A 23,124-nucleotide genomic window follows, 5' to 3' on the forward strand; every position below is an offset into this window, starting at 1 on the left:
TTTGAAACGTGTAGGCCCTTTTTTAGGTACACTGATTCTGTTAATAAAGAGTTTTGCAGATTTTGTACACACAGGGCACTGAGGCCAAAAAATATTGAACAGGATTTTTTTTACAATATGTAATTTTTTTTAAAAAAAGTAACTTTATATGGGCAGCTTTTTGGTTTCATGCCTTTTGATAACTTTTTGATAAACAAATATCTCATATCCAATGTTCTTACATTACATGTTCCTAGTTCAGCACTTTTTTTATATTTGTATATACTGTATATGTATATAGGAGTGTTGTTCTTTTTGCATCTTTGTAATATCACTTCATTATTTCGATTTTTATTTCTTGAACTGTGGAGTTCACACCCCAGGTCCTCCCTGCATGGAGTTTGCATGTTTTCTCCGTGTCCACATGGTTGACCCCAACACCAAAGACATGCAGGTTAGGTGAATCGGCGACACTTATTTGGGCCTAGTGTGTGTTTAGTGTGTGGATGTGTGTGTGTTCACCCTGTGATGGACTGGTGCCCCATCCAGGGTTTGTTGCTGCCTTGTGCCCCATGCTAGTCAGCTTTGGATTAAGCAAGTTAGAAAATGACATGACATTTCTTGAACTGTATTGACTTGATGTACAACTGCATTGACTTGACATACTGTATTTTTTGACGTGCACTCTTTTTTTAAATGTAGTTGTAAGAGCCATTTTCCTTGTTCTATAAGATTCATGAATATTTCTTAGATGACAATGCATAAACTATGGGAGGTTCCTGTAACCCCCGTAAATAGAATCGTATTAGTATATTCTTGCCATTTCTAACAGCTTGGAGTAAACATTATTCTTCAGTTAGTTAGTGACAGCCTTGCCTTGTATAAGGTGTAGAGGCATACGGTTTTTAACCGTGAACGCACGTAACGGTGCTCGATGGCCTACGGGCTCTTTGAATGTGAGAAATAACAAGTAAAGAAAACTTGTTTATTTAAGTACCGCACCGTACGCTAAGGTGTACAGAAGAAGAAATTAAGAATCTTTAAGTATAGAAATAACTAAAGTCTTTCAAGAAAAGCTAAGTATATAGAAGATACGTTTTTTCTTTTTTTTTGTCTTTTATTCTACGTGTGTAAGTATTTTTTCTTTTATTCTTGTTTGGATTATTCGCTTTTAACTTTCACTAAATACCTTTAAAACGAACTCTTGGACTCTGAGAATTCTTTTGACTCGTGTCTTACCCGTGCCAGATGACACCTTATATTTCAGCAGCTACAGCAGTCATTCCGTATTTTGCATTTTATGTGATATGTTCCTTGAAAATATAATTTGATTTATTTACTTTCCCGCTTACAGTAAGCGTCTCATCTTGGGACCATAATTCTCGAAATCTGACACGGCCTGAATCCACATTGCAAATCAGGTAATATGATAAAGTGCACGCAGTTCAAATGAATAGGTTAAAGCTTTTCTTTTTAAAAATCCTTCTGTCTGTCTTTCTGTGCAATCTTGGTTTTGTGGATTTCCCTTTTGCTTGATGTCTCCATATAATAATAATAATAAATAATTCTTTCTTTATTTAGCACTTTTCTCACTATTTAAAGCACTTTACACAGTGAGTGGGGAGCCATTTCAACCACCACTAATGTGCAGCATTTACCTGGATAATGTGATGGCAGCCATTTCTATGCCAGTACACTCACTACACATGAGCTTTTAGGTGGCAAAGTGGTGAGAGAGACAGCCAATTAGAGACAGGGGATGATTAGGGGGCTTAAAGGATTGGGCCACAATGGTCAATTTAACCTGGACACTGGGATACACCCTGCACTTTACAGAGGATGCCCAGGGATCTTTTATGACCACAGAGAGTCAGGACCGCAGTTTTACAGTATGTCCCATCCAAAGGATGGCGCCATTTTTACTGTGCAGTGCCCCTTACCACTGCACTGGGGCATTGGGATCTACATTCAGACCACAGGCCTCACCAACTCCTCTTCCAGCAGCAAGCATTTCCTAGATGGTCTCCCATCCAAGTGTTGGCTGGGCCCATATATGCTTAGCTTCAGGTGGATGACCATGTTGTCAGACTGCTTTAAGGGCGATAAAATAAAAATTTCAGAATATCAATACAGAAGAAAATCCTGATTTGTTTTGTAGAAATTGTGCCAATACTAAAGCTCAGGATACTGTCAAGCCTTATTAGATCTTATCAGGTTCTTATTATTTGAAGCAATATTTGTGTTAGTTGTGTCAATCCTGCTAGTGTCTTTTAACTTTTTGGTTTTTAAATTTGGACACAGTTTGGAGTGAAATCTTTGCGCTAAGTTGACGTGAGGATTAAGCAAGTAATAACAATGTTCATCAGCAGTCACCCAAACACTAAGTTTCATTGACAAAAATGGACATGAAAACATTCAGAACTTTTTTTGTAACACAAACATGATTGTTAGCAATTGCATATTTAGGGACCCACAGAAATCCCACTGTTTTAGTTCCCTAGATATTGCAGGAGGACATTATTCAGTGAAAGATTGTCTTGTTAATCTCAATAAGGTTCATTGATCCTTTGCTTACTAAACCCATTTGATTCAATTTTTGGTTTGCTGATAGCCAGAACCTCACAGGGGAGTCTAACCTGGCAGGGCCTAGTCCATCAGAGCACTGCGCTCACACAAACACCAGCTAACCTAACACAAATCTTTGGGACCAGGACGGAAAAACCAGAGAAGAACAAAATAACAACACAGGCATGGAGGGAGCACCACATGGACAGCTATGAAGTGGAGAAGCTAATCCTGTAATGCCACTGCATTACCTTTACTTTTTGTTCCTTCACTTGCCCCGCCGTTCATTTATGCACAGTATAGGTTTGCAATGTCCTGCTGGATTGAAATTCGTGTCAAGAAGTGTTAAGTGCATTGCATCCTAGCTATTAATTATTATTTATTGTGTTTTATCTCCCGTGTTGGAGGAAACATGTTTTGAAGATGCACTCTTTAATGACTGCTTTTGCAGTAAATCTGTCATTTTTGATGACTGTTATGCATTGCAGGAAATCAGCACCTCCTTGTGCAGTTTCATTAGATCTCATGGGGAGAAGATGGCAGGGGAATCAGATCCCACAGCTCCAATGGCCGGAGGATCTGATTTCAGGTGTTTGCGGCCCCCTGTATTTATAGCCTGCAGAAAGCACGAAACCATAAATAAGGTGGATTCTGTCAACAAAATCCCATGCTATTAAATTTCGGTCCCCAGCAAAATATAAAACCTCCACAGCAATGTGTGGAGTCTGGCTTCACGGGTTAATCAAAGCTGTAAACACTTTAGGATAAGGTGGAAGATGTGTCTTTTGTTTCAGCTCTGAAACCATGGTGTCACTTCTGTTGCATTCATTTTCTTGCAGCGGAGTATACAGTGCTCCCAAGATTGCTGGCTTGAAGACAAGTGCTGTATGGATTTCATTTCCAGGCTTGTACCATGCCAGCCTCCTCAAGTACAACTGAATGATTGCTTACTGTAGGTCTGCTTGGGCTCTTCGCCATCTCCAAAGCTGTAAGTCACTGACCCCACTCACCTGAAAAGGGATGACAAGGTTTATCGTTTCACCGACTTTCTTGATCAGGGTTTGCCGGAGGGAGCGTGGCATCCAGATCTTAGGGCGTTCTGTCAGAAACATGAAGCAAACACTTTGTAAATAGAAGAATACAATGCCAAACTACTAGAACATTAGAGCATTAGAACATTAGAACACTCCAGATGAGAACAGGCCATTCAGCCCAACAAAGCTCACCAGTACTATCCACTTGTTTCTTCCAAAAAACATCTAGTTGAGTTTTCAAAGTCCCTAAAGTCTTATTGTCTACCACACTACTTGGTAGCTTATTCCAAGTGTCTATTGTTTTTTTTGGCTAAAGAAAAACTTCTTTATGTTTGTGCGAAATTTACCCTTAACAAGTTTCCAACTGTGTCCCCGTGTTCTTGATGAACTCATTTTAAAATAACAGTCTCGATCCACTGTGCTAATTTTAAACACTTCAATCATGTCACCTCTTAATCTTCTTGTGCTTAAACTGAAAAGCTCTTTTAATCTTTCCTCATAATTCATCCGCTTTAGCCCTGGAATCAGCCTAGTTGCTCTTCTCTGGACCTCTTCTAGCGCTGCTATGTCCTTTTTGTAGCCTGGAGACCAAAACTGCACACAGTACTCCAGATAAGGCCACACCAGTGCATTATAAAGGTTGCACAGAACCTCTTGGACTTGTACCCCACACATCGTGCTATTTAACCTAACATTCTGTTAGCCTTGTTAATGGCTTCTGAACATCGTTGGGAAGTCCATAGCTTAGAGTCCACTATGACTCCTAAATCCTTTTCATTAGGTGTACTCTCAATTTTAAGACCTCCTATTGTGTATTCAAACCTAAGATTTTTCCTTCCTATGTGTAATACTTTATACATTTACTGACTGAATTTACTGACTTACTGAATTTCGTCTGCCACAAATCTGCCCAAGCCTGTATGCTATCCAAGTCCTTCTGTAATGATATAACGGATTCCAAATTATCTGCTAATCCACCTATCTTGGTATCATCTGCAAACTTAACCAGCTTGTTACTTATATTCCTATCTAAATCATTTATATATATTAAAAACAGCAGCGGCCCTAGCACTGACCCCTGTGGAACACCACTCTTAACATCGGCCAGTTCTGATGAGGTTCCTCGCACCATCACCCTCTGCTACCTGTGTCTGAGCCAATTCTGCAGCCATCTACAGACATCACCCTAAACTACCACTTCTTTTAGTCTGATGCCCAACCTCTTATGTGGCACCTTATCAAATGCTTTCTGAAAGTGCAGATAAATAATATCCTATGCTCAACTTTGATCGTATCCTTTTGTTGCCTCCTCACAGAATTCCAGCATGTTAGTAAAACACGACCTCCCTTTTCTGAACCCATGCTGGCTGCTCAGAATAACTCCTGTCCTTGCCTTGTGTTGCTCGATCTTATTCTTAATAATTCCTTCCATTAATTTTCCTGTGATGCATGTTAAGCTTACTGGCCTATAGTTGCTTGGACCTGCCCTGTGACCCTTTTTATATAACGGGATAATATTTGCCATTTTCCAGTCCTTTAGAATCTCCCCAATGCGCAATGACTTCCTAAAAATATGTGTCAATGGTTTATATATGTACTCGCTAGCCTCCTTAAGAACTCGAAGGTAAATATTATCTGGTCCTGGTGATTTGTTTGATTTCAGCCTATTAAATCTTTGCACTTTGAGCTACTTTTTGTATGAAAATGTGCTATTTAAATAAATGTTGTTGTTGTTAATCTAAACAGCACTTCTCCCTCTCCAATTTCCAAATCCCTCAGTACCTCCTTAGTAGTCGCGTTTACCTCTGGGAGGTTATCCACTTGCTCACTTGTAAACACCTCAGAAAAATGTAAGTTTAAGGCATCCGCTACTTCACTGTCTGTACCTTTTAATTCCCCTTTACTATTTCTGATGCACTTGACCTCCTCCTTGACTGTTCTTTTACTACTAAAATACTGAAAGAATCTCTTAGGGTCGTCTTTCACCTTATCTGCTATATTCCTCTCCAAATGTCTTTTAGCCTCCCATATATCCTTCTTAATGGTTGCCCTCATGTTCTCATACGCTCTACGATTCACTTTGCAGTCATTAGTCTTATATGCCTTATAAAGCAGTTTGTTTCCTTTGCAACTTCTTTTTTAAATCTTTATTAATCCGCTGTGGAGTTTTTTTTAAAATTTCCTATTAATTCCAAATTTAGGTATGTATCTGTCTTACTTTATGGTTATTAATTTGTGCCATCCTGGACATCTACTTTGTCATCCCTTAGCACCGCTCAGGTTTTCATTGTCCTCTACTGCTTCCATTTTCAAAAGCCAGCTTGGCACCTCAGCTAGACGTAAACAGTGACGGTCATTGCATGGGGTGCACTGTGGTCAACAAGCTGACTGGCCGGCCCTCACTGTCGTTCACTTTGGCTTTGTTTTTTGTCTCTCCTTGTCAGGTGCACCCTGGAATTTGCTGCTCTTAAGGCCTTGTCTGCAATCTAAATCGGGGTTCACAACTCCAGCCCTGGAGATCCATGATGGCTGCAGGTTTTTTCTTTAACCAATTTTTTAATTAGATCCCATTTGTTTACTACTGAAGCAATATGTTTTTTGGACTTAGTTGTAGTTAACTTGTTGGTTACAATTCAAAACCCTTAATTGCCTGTTTTAGTTTTAAACAGCTGTATTCTGGTTGAAATTGTTCCCAGTTGCTATCAGTTAATAATGAGGTGCAATAAGACAAAGGAACCAGAAGCTCTCCAGCTAGCTTGCTTTCATTTAAACCTGTGTGTGTGTGCATCATGAAGTATCAGTCAGTGTTAATACAACGTGAGGGAGAAGGGGAGGACCAAAAGGTACAAATCTGTTCTGGACCACAAAACATACGGATAATGGTCTGAAAAATGAAAAATCTGCAATTTGATTTTTTAAAAGAAGGAAAGCACCAACAACTCATATAATTAAATGCCAACTTTCATTATCTGTTAGGTCTGGATTCTAATTATGAAACTGGTTGGAATGAAAACCTGCGCCCACTGTGGATCTCCAGGACTGGAGTTGAGTACCCCTGATGTAGATCTTTCACACACATCCCACAGTTCTGGGAAGAGTGTCAGAAAAGCTCGTGGTGCCAGTTCTTTAAATCTCTGCACTGTGGGCCCCTAGCTAAAACAGGGAAAGGTGCAGGTTTGCCCATTGTACTCCTCCAGATAACCCTTTTATAAAAGATGCTCTGCAGAGTCCTGGCACGAGCGAATGCCACCTGCCCTGAATATACATATCTGTCATGCTCCCTTGGATGTACAACATTCTTCTCAGCACATAACCACATTTTTTCTAATTATCTGAATATCAACTTGCACAGCTCCTAAACACTCTGTGGCTGGCATTGTTCCCATACTCTGCTCTTGCTCACTTCTTGTAGAAAGCTAAAACTTAAACTTAGCTTACAGAACATTCCCACAGTGCCCTTTTCTGTAGGAGCCACAATTCTAGACTTGCCAAAAAGAGCAGTTCATCAAATGTAATAAGAATTTCCAGATGGATGGAGTTTCTTGCACTGTCTTTGTAAGTAATCCTTATGAACAAACCGGCCAAAGAACATAAGAGCTTTGGGCCTGTAATGTTCAGCTTGGGTGGCATAAGTGTCTAATGATAGGTGCTGTTACCTCACAGCCCCAGAGACATGGGTTCAAGTGTGTGGCATTAACTTACTCTTCTTGTATCTATGTGGGTTTTTCATACTATATTTGATTTTTCCTTGCATGTCCCAAAGTTGGGCAGGTTAGAGGGACTCGTGGCTTTGTATTGTGCTGGTGTGTGAACACGTACCCTGCAATGGAGTAGTATTAGTTAGAACCAGGGTTGCATCTACGGCTTCTGAGAGAAGGTCTTGTTCACCATTGTCTCACTGAGCCAGACACATAATACAGTTTGTAAGTCTGTAGACAACCATGAGTGAATTTTGTTTAAAACTGGGTGGAGACAATAGACGGCGCACCAAGTGTCACATTTCTAAACCAATCCAACGCCTCATGAAGGTGGTGCTCAGAGAAGAGGCTGTGACTTTGAACTGCAAAGAGTGATGGTGTTCTTCTTAATCTGATCTAAAATTCTAATGAATTTTAGACTATCTAATAAAAGTCTCCTAAAAATCCCTATGAAGCATATAAATGTATGTCAAGTGTGCAGAGGGCACATTACACGTTTTAAAGATAAACATAACCCTGCAAGGGAGAAACCTTTCTGTAACGTCAGATTATTACATCCATCCATCCATTATCCAACCCGCTATATCCTAACTACAGGGTCACAGGGGTCTGCTGGAGCCAATCCCAGCCAACACAAGGCGCAAGGCAGGAAACAAACTCCAGGCAGGGCACCAACCAGATTATTACACTGGCGTTCAAAAGCATCAATGGACAAGTAGTAAAAGTGAGCGATATGTTGTTGCAGGTTCTGTGTGTGCTCTTTGTTGTTCAGTTACCACAAAAGTGTCAGAGTCAATGTGAGGCTGAAAGAATTGGGCGTTATACTGGAGTACTCAAAACACTTGAATGAGTAAATCTGCCTAACAACACCAGTAGAACCACAAACACAGCAGCAGGAGTCAATGTAAGCTTGAAAATATTGGCAGCCATATTCATGAAAATATGAACTGCAAAATGTGCATTTGAAGTAAACAGTGCATCACACTTCATCAAAAGGACTGCTGTTAAGAGAGCTGATAATGAAGAGTCACAGGAGATGCAGATTTTCAGACATCCACCTTCTGACTGCTCCTCTAAATGAATAACTGAAGTAAGTTAATATTACTGTTTAATTGTAAATGCAAACATGCCATGCCAGAACAGCTGCAGTGTTTTAACACCTTGTATATCCATAGACCACAAGGCTTATCTACACTCTAGATGCTATTGTTATACCATAAAGTGATGCAATAGTTCAAATGACAGAAGATATCGTAGCAGACAGGGCCCAGTGGTCTATGTGTGTGTCCGTCACGTTTGTCACAGCGCTCATTACAATGTACAGATTAATCATTAAGCTTCTCTTACCTTGAGCTACTGAGCTCCTGAGTTGGTAAGAACAATTGTAGCTTTTTATTTTCTTTCAGTGTTAAGTCTTGCGTCCATTTTATTTTGCTCATTTTCTGAAACTCTCGTGATTTAAAGTGTACGGACTGGAGGAATTGGGGGCAGGAGTTTTACAAAGATGCCAAGTTGGCATAGACTTTGCAGCTGTGGATTTCTCTGCTATTCAGTACAAATTAAGTTGGCCCCAGACGTGTGTTCTCATTTGAGAGTCGTGTCTGGCCCCATGACAATAGGTTCATCATGGACCTATCATGGAAAAAGCAGGTTCAACGAGTGCAGCTCCTAGGTGTAAAGTTCAGGTCAGGTCAGGTTGGGAAGCATGCACTGGTACAGCACATTGCCGCTCCCACCACATGATGAAAAAACTCAGAATCCTGGTTAGCAACTTCCCAGGCAGACATGCAGTACAGTCTCACCCTCCAGAAATTACCCTCTTTCTGCTGCAGCCTGGTGTTATATGGATGTCTCCTTGGCCTGGCCCAGCTGCTTGGTCCTCAACAGTCAACCTCGGGGAATTGCGCCACATGGCTGTAGTGCTATAACCGATGCTTCCTCACAATGCTGGTAATGTGCCTAATTCAGGACTCCATGAGCACCCGCTCATTTGACACAAAGTCAAACCAGCAGTACCCAAGGATTCTCAGAAGAGACCCAGTACAGAAGGAGTCCAGTCTTCGTCACAGGTCAGTGGATAGCATCGATGTTTCGCAACCATATAGCAAGACAGGAAGCACCAGGACTCTAAAGACTTGGACCTTCATCCTTTTGCAAAGATGCTGGAAGCACCACAAATCCCTTTTCAGTGACCTCATGATCCCCCATGCTCTCCCAATCCGTCTACTGACTTCATAGGAAGAGTCACCAGAGACATGAATGTCACTGCCAAGGTAAGTAAACCTCTTGACAAAGTCGACACTCTCTCTGCAATCAGACACACTTCAGATGGCTGTGCCTAAGAGGTCAGTGAAGGCCTGGATCTTGGTTTTTATCAGGACACTCGCAAGCCCAGATACTTAGACTCATAAGTTCAGTCCTATGTAAATATGTTTCTAAAGAGGAGCATTTCCTGGGAAGCCAGGAATCAAGAAAGAAGGCCAACACTTGTGTCAAGCCAAAGTTCCAATATTGCAGGAAAAAGTTAAATACAGTATATGTGGCATCATCATACAAAGAAGGACACAAGAAGCCAACACTGATTTTATGTGAGTGGAACAATGTCTACATGCACATCTGATGAAGGAAGCCCAGAGTTAAAAACAAAGACCAATCTGTTTTCTCATGCTTCATTTTCTTTTTCAGAGTCTCTGGGAGTCTGATCGTACTCCAGCAATATGCACTGCCATCCACAAACCAAAACTTGGATGGTATGCAATGTGAGTGACACACAAATCTTACTCAACTGCATACCCACACTCACTCATTTGAGACATCAATGAACCTAATACACATTTCTTTGGAATTTGGGAAGAACTGAGGAGAAAACTCATGCAAACATGAGCAGAATAAGCAAACTCCACAGAGACCAATCAAAGACATCGAACCCAAGCGTCTATAGATGTGAGGCAATACACAAACCAATGTGCAGCCCCAAACATAAATCCTTATTAGTCTAAAATGAACACTCATAGCCTGAAGTTAGTGCCACCCTCCTACCTAAGATCCCCTTTGTAACCCCCGCAGACAGTCAATGAAGACGCTATATTTTTAAACCCATACTAGACTATGGAATTGAAGTGACTCCATGCAGCTGCTTCGTCAGCCCCAGTTTTCACTTCTCCCATGTCCTGGCAGTCCTTCATTTAAAGGAGCAAGTGCACACATAACTCCAGATGTTTCATGTGCTTAAACTGTGTTCATCTGGATCTGCATGACCCAAGTGTCCACTGAAGTGAAGCCATAAAAAAGCCAGGTCAGGTTATGTGTACCCTCTACTGGGATTGTCTCCTGACACAACATCTATATGGAAAACTCGAGTGTTTGACTCTGAGCAGCTTTGGGTCAGGTATACTTTCTTTTACTGAAAAACATGGCACTCTGATGACAGTCAGTGGATGGATAAGATTTTCTTAAAGGGGAACACTGGAAATCATTAAGAACCCCCCACTACAACCCACTTCTCAAACCCAAATTGCCTTCAGAACTTGGTTAGCAAAAAAAAAAAAAGCAATCATCCAGGGGTTTGCATACTTACGAGCAATTTCACGTACGGTGACCGCCTGGTTGAGAGTGGCTGGTGCACTGGGCCCAGCTATGTTGACAGCACAGACACGGAACTGTAGCTTCTCTCCAGTCGGGAGGTCCCGGACAGTAACAGAGTTTTTATCAACGGGGTCCTTGAAGGCGAGCACCCACTCATTGGCTAAAAAAACAAGAAGAAGTGTTACCCTGGTGTTCTACCAAAAGATGGAAAATTTGGCAAGCCGATTAGGCCAAAGGACAAAGGACCAGAAGGGAAATATCAACTAAAGAACTGGCGAAGGTTATACCCAGAAAGACAAAGAATCGCAGCGAAGCTTAATATGTAACACAGGAATTGTAGTCAAAGAAACAAAGCAAAGGTCTGAATAGCAAGATTTAGAAAGGTAAAACACTCAAAAAGTGTTTTGGTTTTAAATCTACAATTTTAGACAAAGACGGACGGCTAACACAGGCTTATATATTGCATTTGTGGTCATATGATGAGACCTCTGACAACAAACAGCCACGTCTTACAGACACAAACAAAAAAGTGGAGGTGCCCAATTACAGCAAGTTCGTATTGTAGAGTAGTAAAATTCAAAATGATAAAATAAACTACAAGTCTGACAAGAAAATCCATCCATCCATTTTCCAACCCGCTGAATCCGAAAATATAACATCAAAATGAAAGTGAAACAGAAGAAAAATTCAAACTCTAAGAAAAAAAATTACTAAGCAGAATCAAAATTGACAATCATGCCCATGCCACAGTCTGTGGTGTTGTGGGAGACAGTTAAACTAGGGGTATGTGCCCAGCCTCACCTATCTATGTTTGTATTATGTTCTTCTCCGCAGTGCCGGCTGAGGCTCATTTAGAGCCCTAGGTGGAGGTGTAGGGATGGGGGGATCGCCCCACAGAGTCCATAACAGGCAGTCAATATTAGACTTGGACAACCATGGGGTGTCCGGAGTGCGTGCCTCTTTAGTTACATAAATGGCCCCCCTCTGTGTACATATTGTGGAATTTACTGAGCACACACCCATTACCTTAAATATATGGCACACAAACTGTTTTACTAGACTACGACAACCGGGGGGTGGAGGGAGAGGACGGATCTCCTCCCTCATTGTCTGTAGTGCGTGCCACCTTCAGTGACATTATTGACACCATTCTGTGTACATCATAAGTGAGCGACCCGTAAGTCTCAAAAATGGCGCCCCTAATGGATTGACCGACTTAGGCTGTAATCACTGTTCTGAATAACATCCCCAGAAAGATGCTGCCTTGGGTGGGCAGCCCATGTAAAAGCTTACCTAAATCCACCACTGCCTCTCAATACCAACACTGCCACTTATATATGAATCCAGATTGGCAAAGCAAACTTTTAACCCATTCAGACTTTTCCTTTTGCTTCATTTTTTAGTTTCAACAATGAGAAAAAAAGGTCCAGCCTTTGCTCAAACATTTGTAAACCTGCGTGGAGGCAGGCATGGTCTCAGGTTCCTTGCTGATCCTCTTAGACCTTGAAGAGCTTCACCCCCCTTTTATTTTTCAGGACAAGACAAGCAGGTACCATACTTACAGCCCTCCTTGCAGTACTCAACGATGTAACCATCCAGGCCAGCTGCTCCAATGTGCTCTGGGGGTCTCCATTTAAGATTGATAGTGGTGTCCGTTATGTCATCCACAGTCAGGTTCATGGGCTCGCCGGGTGGTGCTAGTGGGTGAGAGAGCAGATGAAGAGCCAGCATGAGACCTGGATGGCAGGAACAGACATTTTCACTCCGTGTCCAAGTCGCATGCTAAGGTGGGGGTGCACCCGTACAAATAAGTAAACCTCAAATTGTTACCGTCCCTCCTGCAGTGACAGCACTACATGTGGAGGTGCCATGCATGAGCTGATGGTCAGTGTACTGTGGTTCTCTGAATGAAGCTGTTATATCATATGAAACAGTGTGCATGCACACAAGGCAATACGCTAAGCTTGTGACAATCCACCCATGAGATGACGACCCGGGAAACAGTGAGGCAGATTTATCCAAAAGAAACCATTCTCTCATTCTTCCAAGCATGACTTTCCTACTACAAAGCTGATTTCTATCTTGGCAGATGCCCACCTGGGACAGAATACCTGTCGGTTAAAGAGCCCCTTCAGACTGGGCAAATCTACAGTCACTGAATTAACTCAAAAACATAATTTAAGATTGTACAGCATACATAAAATCCACACCAAAGGCACCCCAAAAGTGGGGAATAAATTTGAGGACAGAAGAAACCTCCTAGAAAAGATCCTACAGATAAGCTTACATGCCATGCTACACTATGACACAGTAATACCCACAGTGTGCTTGCCATTCCGGGCAGAGCTTGAGCCCCTGCTGTGGGAGACACTACCATACGGCTAATTTTAAAGCTGATTGTATGGAAGGTTTCCTATCCCCAGTCAGCAGTCTTGCTCAAAGCTGGAGATGGGAATCATTCCAATAAATAGAGTGGTAAGTGCTATTAAAGCCTACTTTGTGCCATCTTAGGTTTAGTAGGAGTAATTTCCTCCGATGCTGAAGACCCTGATTCACTGTGGGGGGTCTCTGCTTGTGCCGAGGGCACTGATCCAGTATGGGGAGCCTCCTCCTCTGCAGACGGCCCTGGTCCAGCATTCTCCAGCTTTTTGTCCTTTGGAGCTTCACTTGGGGCGGCAGGTGCAGACTCTGTTTGCTGAGCTGGCTTCTTTTCTGAAGCTTTCGGAAGTTTCGGTTTTGTCATTCTTGATGAACACTCTTTATCGGCAGTTTCCCTTGGCAGCTGGTCTGAAGTGTGGCACTGTGGTGATAAGAGTCCTGTTCCCTTTTCTTCTCTCGTCAGGGACACATAACTGGTAAATATGGGATTATTTATAGAGGGGGGGGGGGGGGGGGGGGGGGGAGGTTGGAAAAGATACTTGTCTAACCAGCTGTCCCTGAAGGAGAGATGAGCTGCTTCACATACTGTAGTACATTGGGGTGTGGGTCCGATCCAAGCTATAAATAACTCAGCGTCTCTGACAGATCCTTGTTTTCACCTCCAAAATAGAGGAAGGATGAAGATGAATGTTGATGAGTGTCGTGTGGCACTTCAAATGTGATGAGCTGGCAGCATACAGCGTCTAGCATGTGTCCTCCCTCCACACTGTCTGTGCTCACAGTACCCCTTGCTTTTTTCTCCATTCCTATATACACCACATATCAGCACTCCACCATATCTGCGCCCACCCATTATCCCTTCTACCTTCACCTACCAATTGGTATGAAGGGCTGAGATGCTGGACTTGGGTGTGACATGCCAATGGCGTTCACGGCATATATCCGCATTTCATAAGCCACGCCCTCAATCATTCTCTTTGCTTCATAGGTTAGCTCCTTGTGAAGGTCAAAGTTGAGCCGCATCCACCGGTAACCCTTTTTCTTCTTTCTTTCAAGCACGTAGCCTGTAAAGCATCAAGAAACATCAAGAGATACCTGAGTGATTGCTTGATTGCTACCAAAAATCATTCATGTGTACAAAAAACAAGTAATACAGGTGGCACAGTGGTAGTGCTGCTGCTTCGCAGTAATGAGACTGTGGAAGATTGTGGGTTCGCATTTTGAGTACTGAGAAAAGCGCTATATAAATATAATAAATTATTATTTATTATTATTTCAAGAAAAAAAAAGAAAAAGAAAGCAGGGCTGTACTTTCTCCAATAACTTACTAAATTTCCCAAAAAATTAATGTAACGAATTTGGTCAACAATTTCCAAAAAAAGAAATTGTCTTAAAGGTTCTAAATAGAAACATATTGAATAATTGACATAAATTGGCGAGAGGTGGTGCAGTAGATAGCGCTGCTGACCCACAGATCCCGAGCTCTGGGTTCAAGTCTTGTATCCTCTCTGCACATTCTTAACATGTCGGTGTGACATTTTCTCTGGATACTCCAGCTCTCCTCACACATAGCAAAGAAGTGCATGGTGGGTTAATTGGTGGTCCTCACTCTTTACAGTACATCAGAGTTGGCACATCATATAACTTGTATATAACGTATATATTTGTGATGGTAGAAAAGGGAATTCCTGGAGAACATCCACAAACACCTGGTTAACACATGGATAGTGACCAGACCGGGTTTTGAACCCATGGCTCTGGAACTGTGAGTGAACAGTGTTACCCACAGCACCTCCTCAATTTTTGGGGATCTTCTCACTAGGTGGTCCATTTTGCAATATGTGCCAAAAGATACCTTTTTACAAGCAGATTGCCCAATTAAGCAACTGGTTTTGACATACTCCTCGTAAGCTTTCTGGCTCTAACTCTTACCTAGGACTGGCTGGCCACCATTGAAGGCTGGCGGGTCCCACTCAATGTTGCACCAGTCCTCTCCCAGACTGAGAATTCTGGGAGCCTCTGGAGGATCAGGAACATCTGCATTCAAAGAAGACAAGGTATTAAAGCACGCAAGGTGGTGTAGCAACTGTGGACCTCTCAACGTCACCACAGAGGAATTAGATACATAATTGTAGGCATCAGTAGTTTTTGTCTGTGCCAAGAAGCAGGACATATATCACTGCTAAACAATTTTTGACATGATGCTCCATATGGATTACAGTTCTCGCTTAGAACTTGAACTGATTTGAGTGCAGCGTATACAGTAAGTGGCTGGGGCTGTCACGGACAGGATGAAGCTTGGACTTTTCCTTCACTTACCTTTCTGTATTTTCTGACCCTGTTACACAGCAGGTTCAGCTGTTGCAGGCCTTGGGTGGGTACCCCAATATCCAATCACATCACCATCTGCATTAGTGTGCACAACTGTACTTTCTTTTTTAGCATCATACCAAGAGCAGCCTCAACATATCTTGGACAGTCAGAGTTTCCTATGGGGAACATACCCACAACTTTAACATTGATGTCTGCTTTATCCTCGCCCGCAGGATTCTTCACCACCACAGTGTAGAACCCTTCATCCTGCCGCTCTGCTCCTTCAATGGTGAAGACACAGTGGTCCTTGAATGTCTCCACATGGACCCGGCCATCCTTGTTGGAGATCACCTTGGGAAAGGAGAGTAGAATCATGACAGGGTACAAGTAAGTAGAGAGAGTGACTTTCCGTTAGAACAGCGATTCTCAAACTGTGGGGCTCACAAAGTAACAAAGAAGGGGGCGCGAATGTTGCCATATGTGGCGTAATTTCGCTATTCGTAGGAAAATTTTAAACTTGTAGCGGTGTATCGGCAGCAAAAAATATAGGAATAAATTTTATTAGGGTTTCAAAAAAACGATAGATAGATAGATAGATAGATAGATAGATAGATAGATAGATAGATAGATAGATAGATAGATACTTTATTAATCCCAATGGGAAATTCACAATTTAGGGGGGTTAGGGTTAGGGGGTGCGATTAAAACTGTTATGAAAACTCGGGTCGCAAATACTTAAAGGTTGAGAAACTCTGTATTAGAATACAAAGGCATTCATTCATTGGAGAACTCAGAATTATATTTCAGCCACAACCTTTCCATTGATCTGCTAAATCAGTGTAAAGCTGTGGAAATGGGAAAAGTACAGTGCTTGCAAGTCACCATTTTTAGGGGAAGGGCAAAATTGCAAGAATCTTCATCTGCCATCCCAGGGTCAAAATGTTCATTCGCCTTAACAATGGTTCATGGACACCATATCATACCACTGTAACCTTACCTATAAGGAAACTGGCATCCAAGCTGAGCTGGGAGTGGGGATTCAGAAATGGATCCCATCTTTGTTCAGAACTTTCAAATATACTGTCAATGCTTATATAAAATTCAGTGAACAGTTGCCGTGGTGCTAGAAGCTCTTTAAGGCTGCAGCATCACTGCATTATTACATAACTAGAGAATACACAAAAAGCAGACAGCTAAACTAGGAATTAAGCCAGTTTTCCATTCTCCTGCAGACTGATACTCCTGCTCAGATCTCTGTGTCCATTCATTCCAAACACACAAATATGAGCACATTAGTCTACTGCACACATTAAGCTCAGCAGGCGCATTCCCTAGTGTACACTACATCCTGAAGAGTTTGATAGCTGACCAGTCCACCCACTACTTACCATAATCCAGAGTTCAGGAAGAAGACCGTCTAGTTTCCTGCCTTTGGGTCCACTTCAGTGTGCAGACTTTACTAGACCAGTCCACCCCCCCCCCCACCCCTTTTGCAGCCTTCAACTTCCCCCACTGTTGGCCTTCTTTTAGCCTGTACTACAAACGTTTACATTTGTGTTCCCATTTTATCTGCATGCTGTTTATTGGTGAATAGGCAGGTGTCATTCTGGTTGATTGAACTTACTTGCCCGTCTTTCAACAAGTCAGCAGAAATATCCAGGTCTGCAGGATCATCAGTCTTCAGCATTCTAGTTAAACCCTACATAAGTAAAGCAGAGCCATGAAGCAGCAGCAGTGAAATGTAGAAAAGAGAGGAACTGGTCAAGTGGCAGGGCAGGCCGGCTTGTGCCACTATCGGAGTGGACTGTGTTAGGCTCAGAATACAAAGTAGTTTCTCAGTTTTTAAGGGGAAGCATGATCTGAGGCCTCAAATCCTGTTCTTCTTCAGCTTACACACCCTTCTGTACCTACAAGCATGGTGTTTATATGTGCCATATAAAAGACAAAGACAAAAGAATGCGCACAGTGTCAAAAACATGATTTACCATGCAGCGTGACAATATTCCTGCTCATAATAATCTGAAGACATTGTGTTCAATGACAACTTCATGGCTAAATCTGGTAGACTATTAGGAGCCACCTCCTTGAAGTGGCAATGACATGCATGTCTGATCTAATCTTGGTATGGAAAATTAAAAAAAAAACACATTGTGACTGGATCCGATGGAGCTTTTTAAATTATTTTATTGTACTCCATTCTTCCCACATGTGCTTTGACTGAGCAACCCTATTACAACAAATGAAATGACCTGGGCCTCATTTATAAAACAGGGTGGATTTGAGGATGAAAATATTTGCACACCAATAAAACAGAGAAATGCGTACGCCAAAAAAAACCATCTGATTTATAAAACCTGGCGTACACACATTTTTAAGCAATTTGCCCTTTATAAATTACAATTACCTTGTAAATATGTGTGCATGAGTGTGCCTTGAATGCCACCCTGAAACATCCATATATGGAACATGCTAATTAACCTCATCCATATGCAATCACAATGCTGCAGAACTTCATTGGCTAGTAGAGCAGCCTCCCAGCTGATGCGTCGAGACCTCATCACCTGCATTCAAGAATATCTAGCTGTGCTCCGCAACATCATGTGAGGCATTATAGCGCTTCTCATCTGTGTTCTGGGAGTCAGGGAAAGGCATCAGGTGCCAGTGTCTGAGTGGACAGCCACTATTACTTGGTACATGTAATGACATGGTTGCTGTTACGATGAATAATGAAGGTCACATTATAAAACTGAGAGTTCAGCCAGTTACCTTACCACCAAACTAGCCACCACATACAGCACCACCATGTCTGTCAAAGCTACTTTGCCTCAGAATAAATGAATCATGGGTAGATTTAGGCCACTGAGCCTAATACTTATCAGCCACTTCTTAGCATCACAAATGACTTGTGCGTTAATGGAATGTCACTGCTCACAGTTAACAAAAGTTGCCACATTCTCGCTAGGTGTTCTTATGGGTGCAGTAAATTGTACCGATTATGTTAGGAGGACTGAACACTACTGTAAATTGCCTCTTTATGTAGGCAAAAACATGTTGGGTTTTATGTATGTACACCCACACCATACGAAAACTGGATGTAGTGCCTCGATGGTTGGTTAAAGGCTTCCAAGCACAGCAGACATGATGGAGTGAAGCTTCACTGAGATACTCCTGATGTGTCGGCCAGTTCCATGACAAGTGACAACAGGTAGCCGATATAATAGATGAAAAACCAAAAACAAAAATGAAGTATTGGTCCTCTTAAATGAGAACTTGATAATCTGCTCATCATATTCATCACTTTTGACATGTAATATATTTGTCATGTCAATGCACATTATAATAACAGCTTGGAGATATGAATTATTACGTATGTGTGTCGTCATTTAGCTGACTTGCCTGCATTTCCCTACTTAATCTTGGACGTCGTCATTTTCCTAGTTTCTCCAAAATGTTGAGTATGCATGACTGAGAATTGCCATAAATATACACACGTTTTCTTTTATAAATGCTGATTCTTGTGTGGGATGTTTTGTGCACATATTTCTGGTCTCACTTTGTGTATACACAAGCTTTACAAATGAGGACCCTGAAATTTTTGTCCCATTGTCTTTTCCAAGGCATATTCCATTTACTTAACAGATTTGTATGTCTTTAAGTATACATTTTTCTTTAATAAACTGACTTCATCCAAGATATCTGAGTGCAAATGAAGTGGAATGTTACATACTTTGTGGAACTCAAAAAGGGATGGCATGTGTTATGTAAGGTGGAAAGCAACCTTTTTTGTCACTTAGCTAACGAATGATGAGGGGAACAGTGCGGATTAATTGTCATTGTTTGTCTTAAGACCTGAATGGCTTTGACTGTGAGACCTCTGCTTGAGTGGCAGCCTGAGAGGAGACACCTTTCCCTAAATGGATACTTAAGGAGAGGTGGTGCAGGATCAGACTGGGCCATTACAACTTACCTCTATCACCTAAACAGAAGCTGACGTGATCTATGGAGGTAACATCTGTTCACAGATATGTGCAATTCCACACACTATGTTCAGTGGGAAGCCACTCCTCTCAGTACTCACTTTTCATTAGTGCATTCCTCCTTAAAGACGACTGGTAGTCTAGGGTCTTAGTCCACTTACCTTTTTTACGACTTGCCAGAAATTCTGTCAAGTTGTTATTGACTAAGTATTAGTGAAATACCCCTTTGCTTTCTTATTTGAATTCAAATACTGTGTAAGATTGTCTACTGAGAGAACATGCAAGCCATGGCAGTCAGCACTACTCGAGGCAGGATATGCTCAGAGGGTGTAAGTCTGCACAATTCTGCTTTGTGGAAGAGAAAGGCTACACCATGCAGCAAGGAGGGCGGTGTGGTCAATACCGTGTTTGCCTTGGTCCAGACAACTGTTGGAGCCGGGTCTCCGGTGATTGGAACATCCAGGCGAAGCTTATTCCCAGCCACTACCACAATAGTAGTTTCAGGAGTGTGGCCAACACAGTCAAGGTGGATTTTAGGAGGATCTATTGACAAAAGTAATGATACAAATGCTAATGTTAAAACCAAACAGATTTCAAATGAAAAGAATTTAACTAGGAGTACCAATTGATGAGATGCTTTTAGATTTTATAGGCCAATCAGGTCTGACAAATAATGCAGAAATTACTACAAGAGTAGGACTGGAAACGTAAAACAGACTTCCATCGTTATACTACCAGAAATGTCCCATTACTGTCCATCTGCATTTGGGCTAAGGCTGAATGAATTTATCTTTAGAACATTAGAATGTTTTAGGCAAGAACAGGCCATTCAGCCCAACAAAGCTCGTCAGTCCTATCCACTTAATTCTTTTAAAATAACATCAATCCAAGTTTTGAAAGTCCCTAAAGTCTTACTGTCCACCATACTACTTGGTAATGTATTCCATGTGTGAAGAAACGTTTCCTAATGTTTGTGCGAAATTTACCCTTAACAACTGTGTCTTCATGTTCTCATTGAACTGATTTTAAAATAACAGTCTCCATCCACTGTACTAATTCCCATCAGGATTTTAAGCACTTCAATCAGGTCTCCTCTTAATCTTATTTTGCTTAAACTGAAAAGGTTCAGCTCTTTTAATCTTTCTTCATAACTCATCCTCTGTAGCCCTGGAATCAGTCTAGTCATTCTTCTCTGGACCTCTTCTAGTGCTGCTATGTCCTTTTTGTAGCCTGGAGACCAAAACTGAACACAGTACTCCAGATGAGGCCTCACCAGTGTGTTATAAAGCTTGAGCAGAACTTCCTTGGACTTGTACTCCACACATCATGCTATATAACCAAACATTCTGTTTGCCTTCTTAATGGCTTCTGAACACTGCCTGGACTTTGATAGGGATGAGCCCACCACAACTCCTAATTTCTTCTTATAAGGTGTACTTTCAATTTTCACACCTAGGACAAATTCAAATTCTAATGGTGTTTGGGTCAAAGACAGATATTTCATTGTACTCTGCAGGCCTTGGGAACAAAGGCTCACTTACCACTATCTAAATGGGTAAGCAGCAGAGAAATGGACTTCCATCATCACTAGATAATACTATAAGCTCAATTCCCATTACTCCAAGTAGCTACTGTAAACAGAGGCTGGCCTCTCGCCACATCTGATAAATGATGGGGATAGTAGATGACCTGGCAACACTTCCATTATACAGTATATAGAGAGGATAGGTGGAAACTTTTCATTACCTTCAGATTTTTTTTCATACAGGTTCTCTTTCAATTATTCCTTATAGATGTACTGTTGACACACGGACTCCTTACACTGTAATCACACACTGCCATAAAGGATGAGTCCTCATTGTTTCTAACAAGTACATTACAGACAATTTCCTCTCATCACTCCTGGTAATACTGGGCATGCTGAGCTACCATGTCGGTGCCAGAGATAAAAGCTGACCTCACTCTCAGTAGGTACTAAGGTTACACGTTGAGTAGCAGTTACTGTCAGCAGGTACTGTCAACAGAAGCTGACCTCCTCCTACTTCTAGTATATATGGGAAAAAAGCCTGATTTACTGTTGCCATCGTCTGATTTTTTTCATTGTGTCTGAGTTTCCATTGTTCCCAATAAGGGCTTTATAGAAGATGAATGTCACTTTTTGTGAATAAAGGTGACACAGGCTGAGTTCTGATTTATCTCTAATATATACTGATGATGTATGCAACCTGAAATCATTCACACCATGTACTACAAATAAACATTGATCATCCAGTTGGGCCCTTGAGCAAGACCCTTAACCTGGAATTGCTCCATCCCGGGTATGACGTTAAACGCCCTACAAGCAGCTCCTCCAACTTGCAAGAGAAAATTTGGGGGTTGGTGGCAGGATTGGCACTCCAGAAACTGTAAAAAACCTTTCACTGGATGGTTCGTCATGTGGTGGGTAATCACTGTATGCTCCCAACCTCCTCTCTCTCCCAGTAATGGTGATAGTTACTAGAGACAGTGGCAACCAGCCCTTTCATTGCAATCATCATACTGTTATAAAGTCATATATCCCATGACTTCACTATATGCTTGAAACAAAGGTTGACACTCAGTTATTGCTTACAGGCACTAGAGAAGAAGATATTAAATCTCCATCATTGTGCTCTTACGTTGATATTAATAGAGAGCAGATAGGGATCATATGAATAGAAAGATGTAGTTCATCTTACCTTGTCTGGGAACATAATCAATCTTCACCTCTGCAAAGAGAGTAAACCAATTAAAAAAAATGTCTTAAGTTCAGTAATGTTGGAAGCAAAACAGCGACTTCTATGGTAGCACAAGAACTCGAGTTAAGGTGTACTAGCGCAAGCGTTGCAGTGTTTAGTCTTACCAAGGAAATTCAGTTTGGCTGAAAGATTAAAGGCATAGCCTTCCGGAACAAACGTGTAGTCCCCTTCATCTTCTGGTTTCACGTCATCGATAGTGAGCTTGTGAATTCTGTGGACATGAATAATTCATATGGAGTAAGTCTGCTGTGTGTTACTTGTGTCACAGATTAACTGCATAGGTTGTGGGGTCTGGGGAAGAGCGGAGGAATGGTATGGAAGATCTAAAGACACCAGTTTTCATATTAGCATTGGGGCCGATAGAAGTATTTGAATTGGAGTATAATTACAGTCGTTTGCCCCTACTATCTTACTAAGTTATAAAATCCAAGCCTGCTCACCGGCCAATGTGAGTGATTTGAATTCTTTCACTGGCTTTCACTTCCACACCATTCTTATACCACACGCCTTTGACAGTCTCATCAGACACCTCACATTTGAACACAGCCTGGTCCTTGGCCTTCACGGTTAGGTCAGCGATGTTCTGGTAAACTTCCAGTTGCTTTTCTGTCAAATAAACAAATGCTTTGGATGTTACAGTGGAGGTAGGCACAGAGCAAACACTGTCATACTGTGTTAGATGCATAGCAAAGTCTCAGGAAAACATTTCAGAATACAATAAAGACAACCAGAAAAAGAAACCAGAGAGAGAGAGAGATAGAGAAACAAGGTCCACTGGGATATACAGGAAATTTAGGAGGTATGAAGGCATTAACAG

General features: G+C 41.7%; 1 protein-coding gene across 1 annotated transcript in view; it reads right to left on the minus strand.

The window, feature by feature from the left end:
• The window catches only part of mybpc3 (myosin binding protein C3), a 92,438-nt gene that overhangs the window by 11,259 nt on the left and 58,055 nt on the right, over positions 1-23,124 (minus strand). The window contains exons 17-27 of the mRNA XM_051923198.1: positions 22,748-22,913; positions 22,412-22,518; positions 22,248-22,277; positions 19,934-20,073; positions 17,178-17,252; positions 15,745-15,904; positions 15,173-15,277; positions 14,116-14,304; positions 12,424-12,558; positions 10,854-11,021; positions 3,555-3,643 (exon numbers count right to left, since the gene is read on the minus strand). Coding sequence (XP_051779158.1) covers positions 3,555-3,643; positions 10,854-11,021; positions 12,424-12,558; positions 14,116-14,304; positions 15,173-15,277; positions 15,745-15,904; positions 17,178-17,252; positions 19,934-20,073; positions 22,248-22,277; positions 22,412-22,518; positions 22,748-22,913 — 1,364 coding nt within the window. The remainder of the gene's footprint in view (positions 1-3,554; positions 3,644-10,853; positions 11,022-12,423; positions 12,559-14,115; positions 14,305-15,172; positions 15,278-15,744; positions 15,905-17,177; positions 17,253-19,933; positions 20,074-22,247; positions 22,278-22,411; positions 22,519-22,747; positions 22,914-23,124) is intronic.

This window comes from Erpetoichthys calabaricus, chromosome 2 (assembly GCF_900747795.2).
Source record: "Erpetoichthys calabaricus chromosome 2, fErpCal1.3, whole genome shotgun sequence".
Lineage (NCBI taxonomy): Eukaryota > Metazoa > Chordata > Cladistia > Polypteriformes > Polypteridae > Erpetoichthys > Erpetoichthys calabaricus.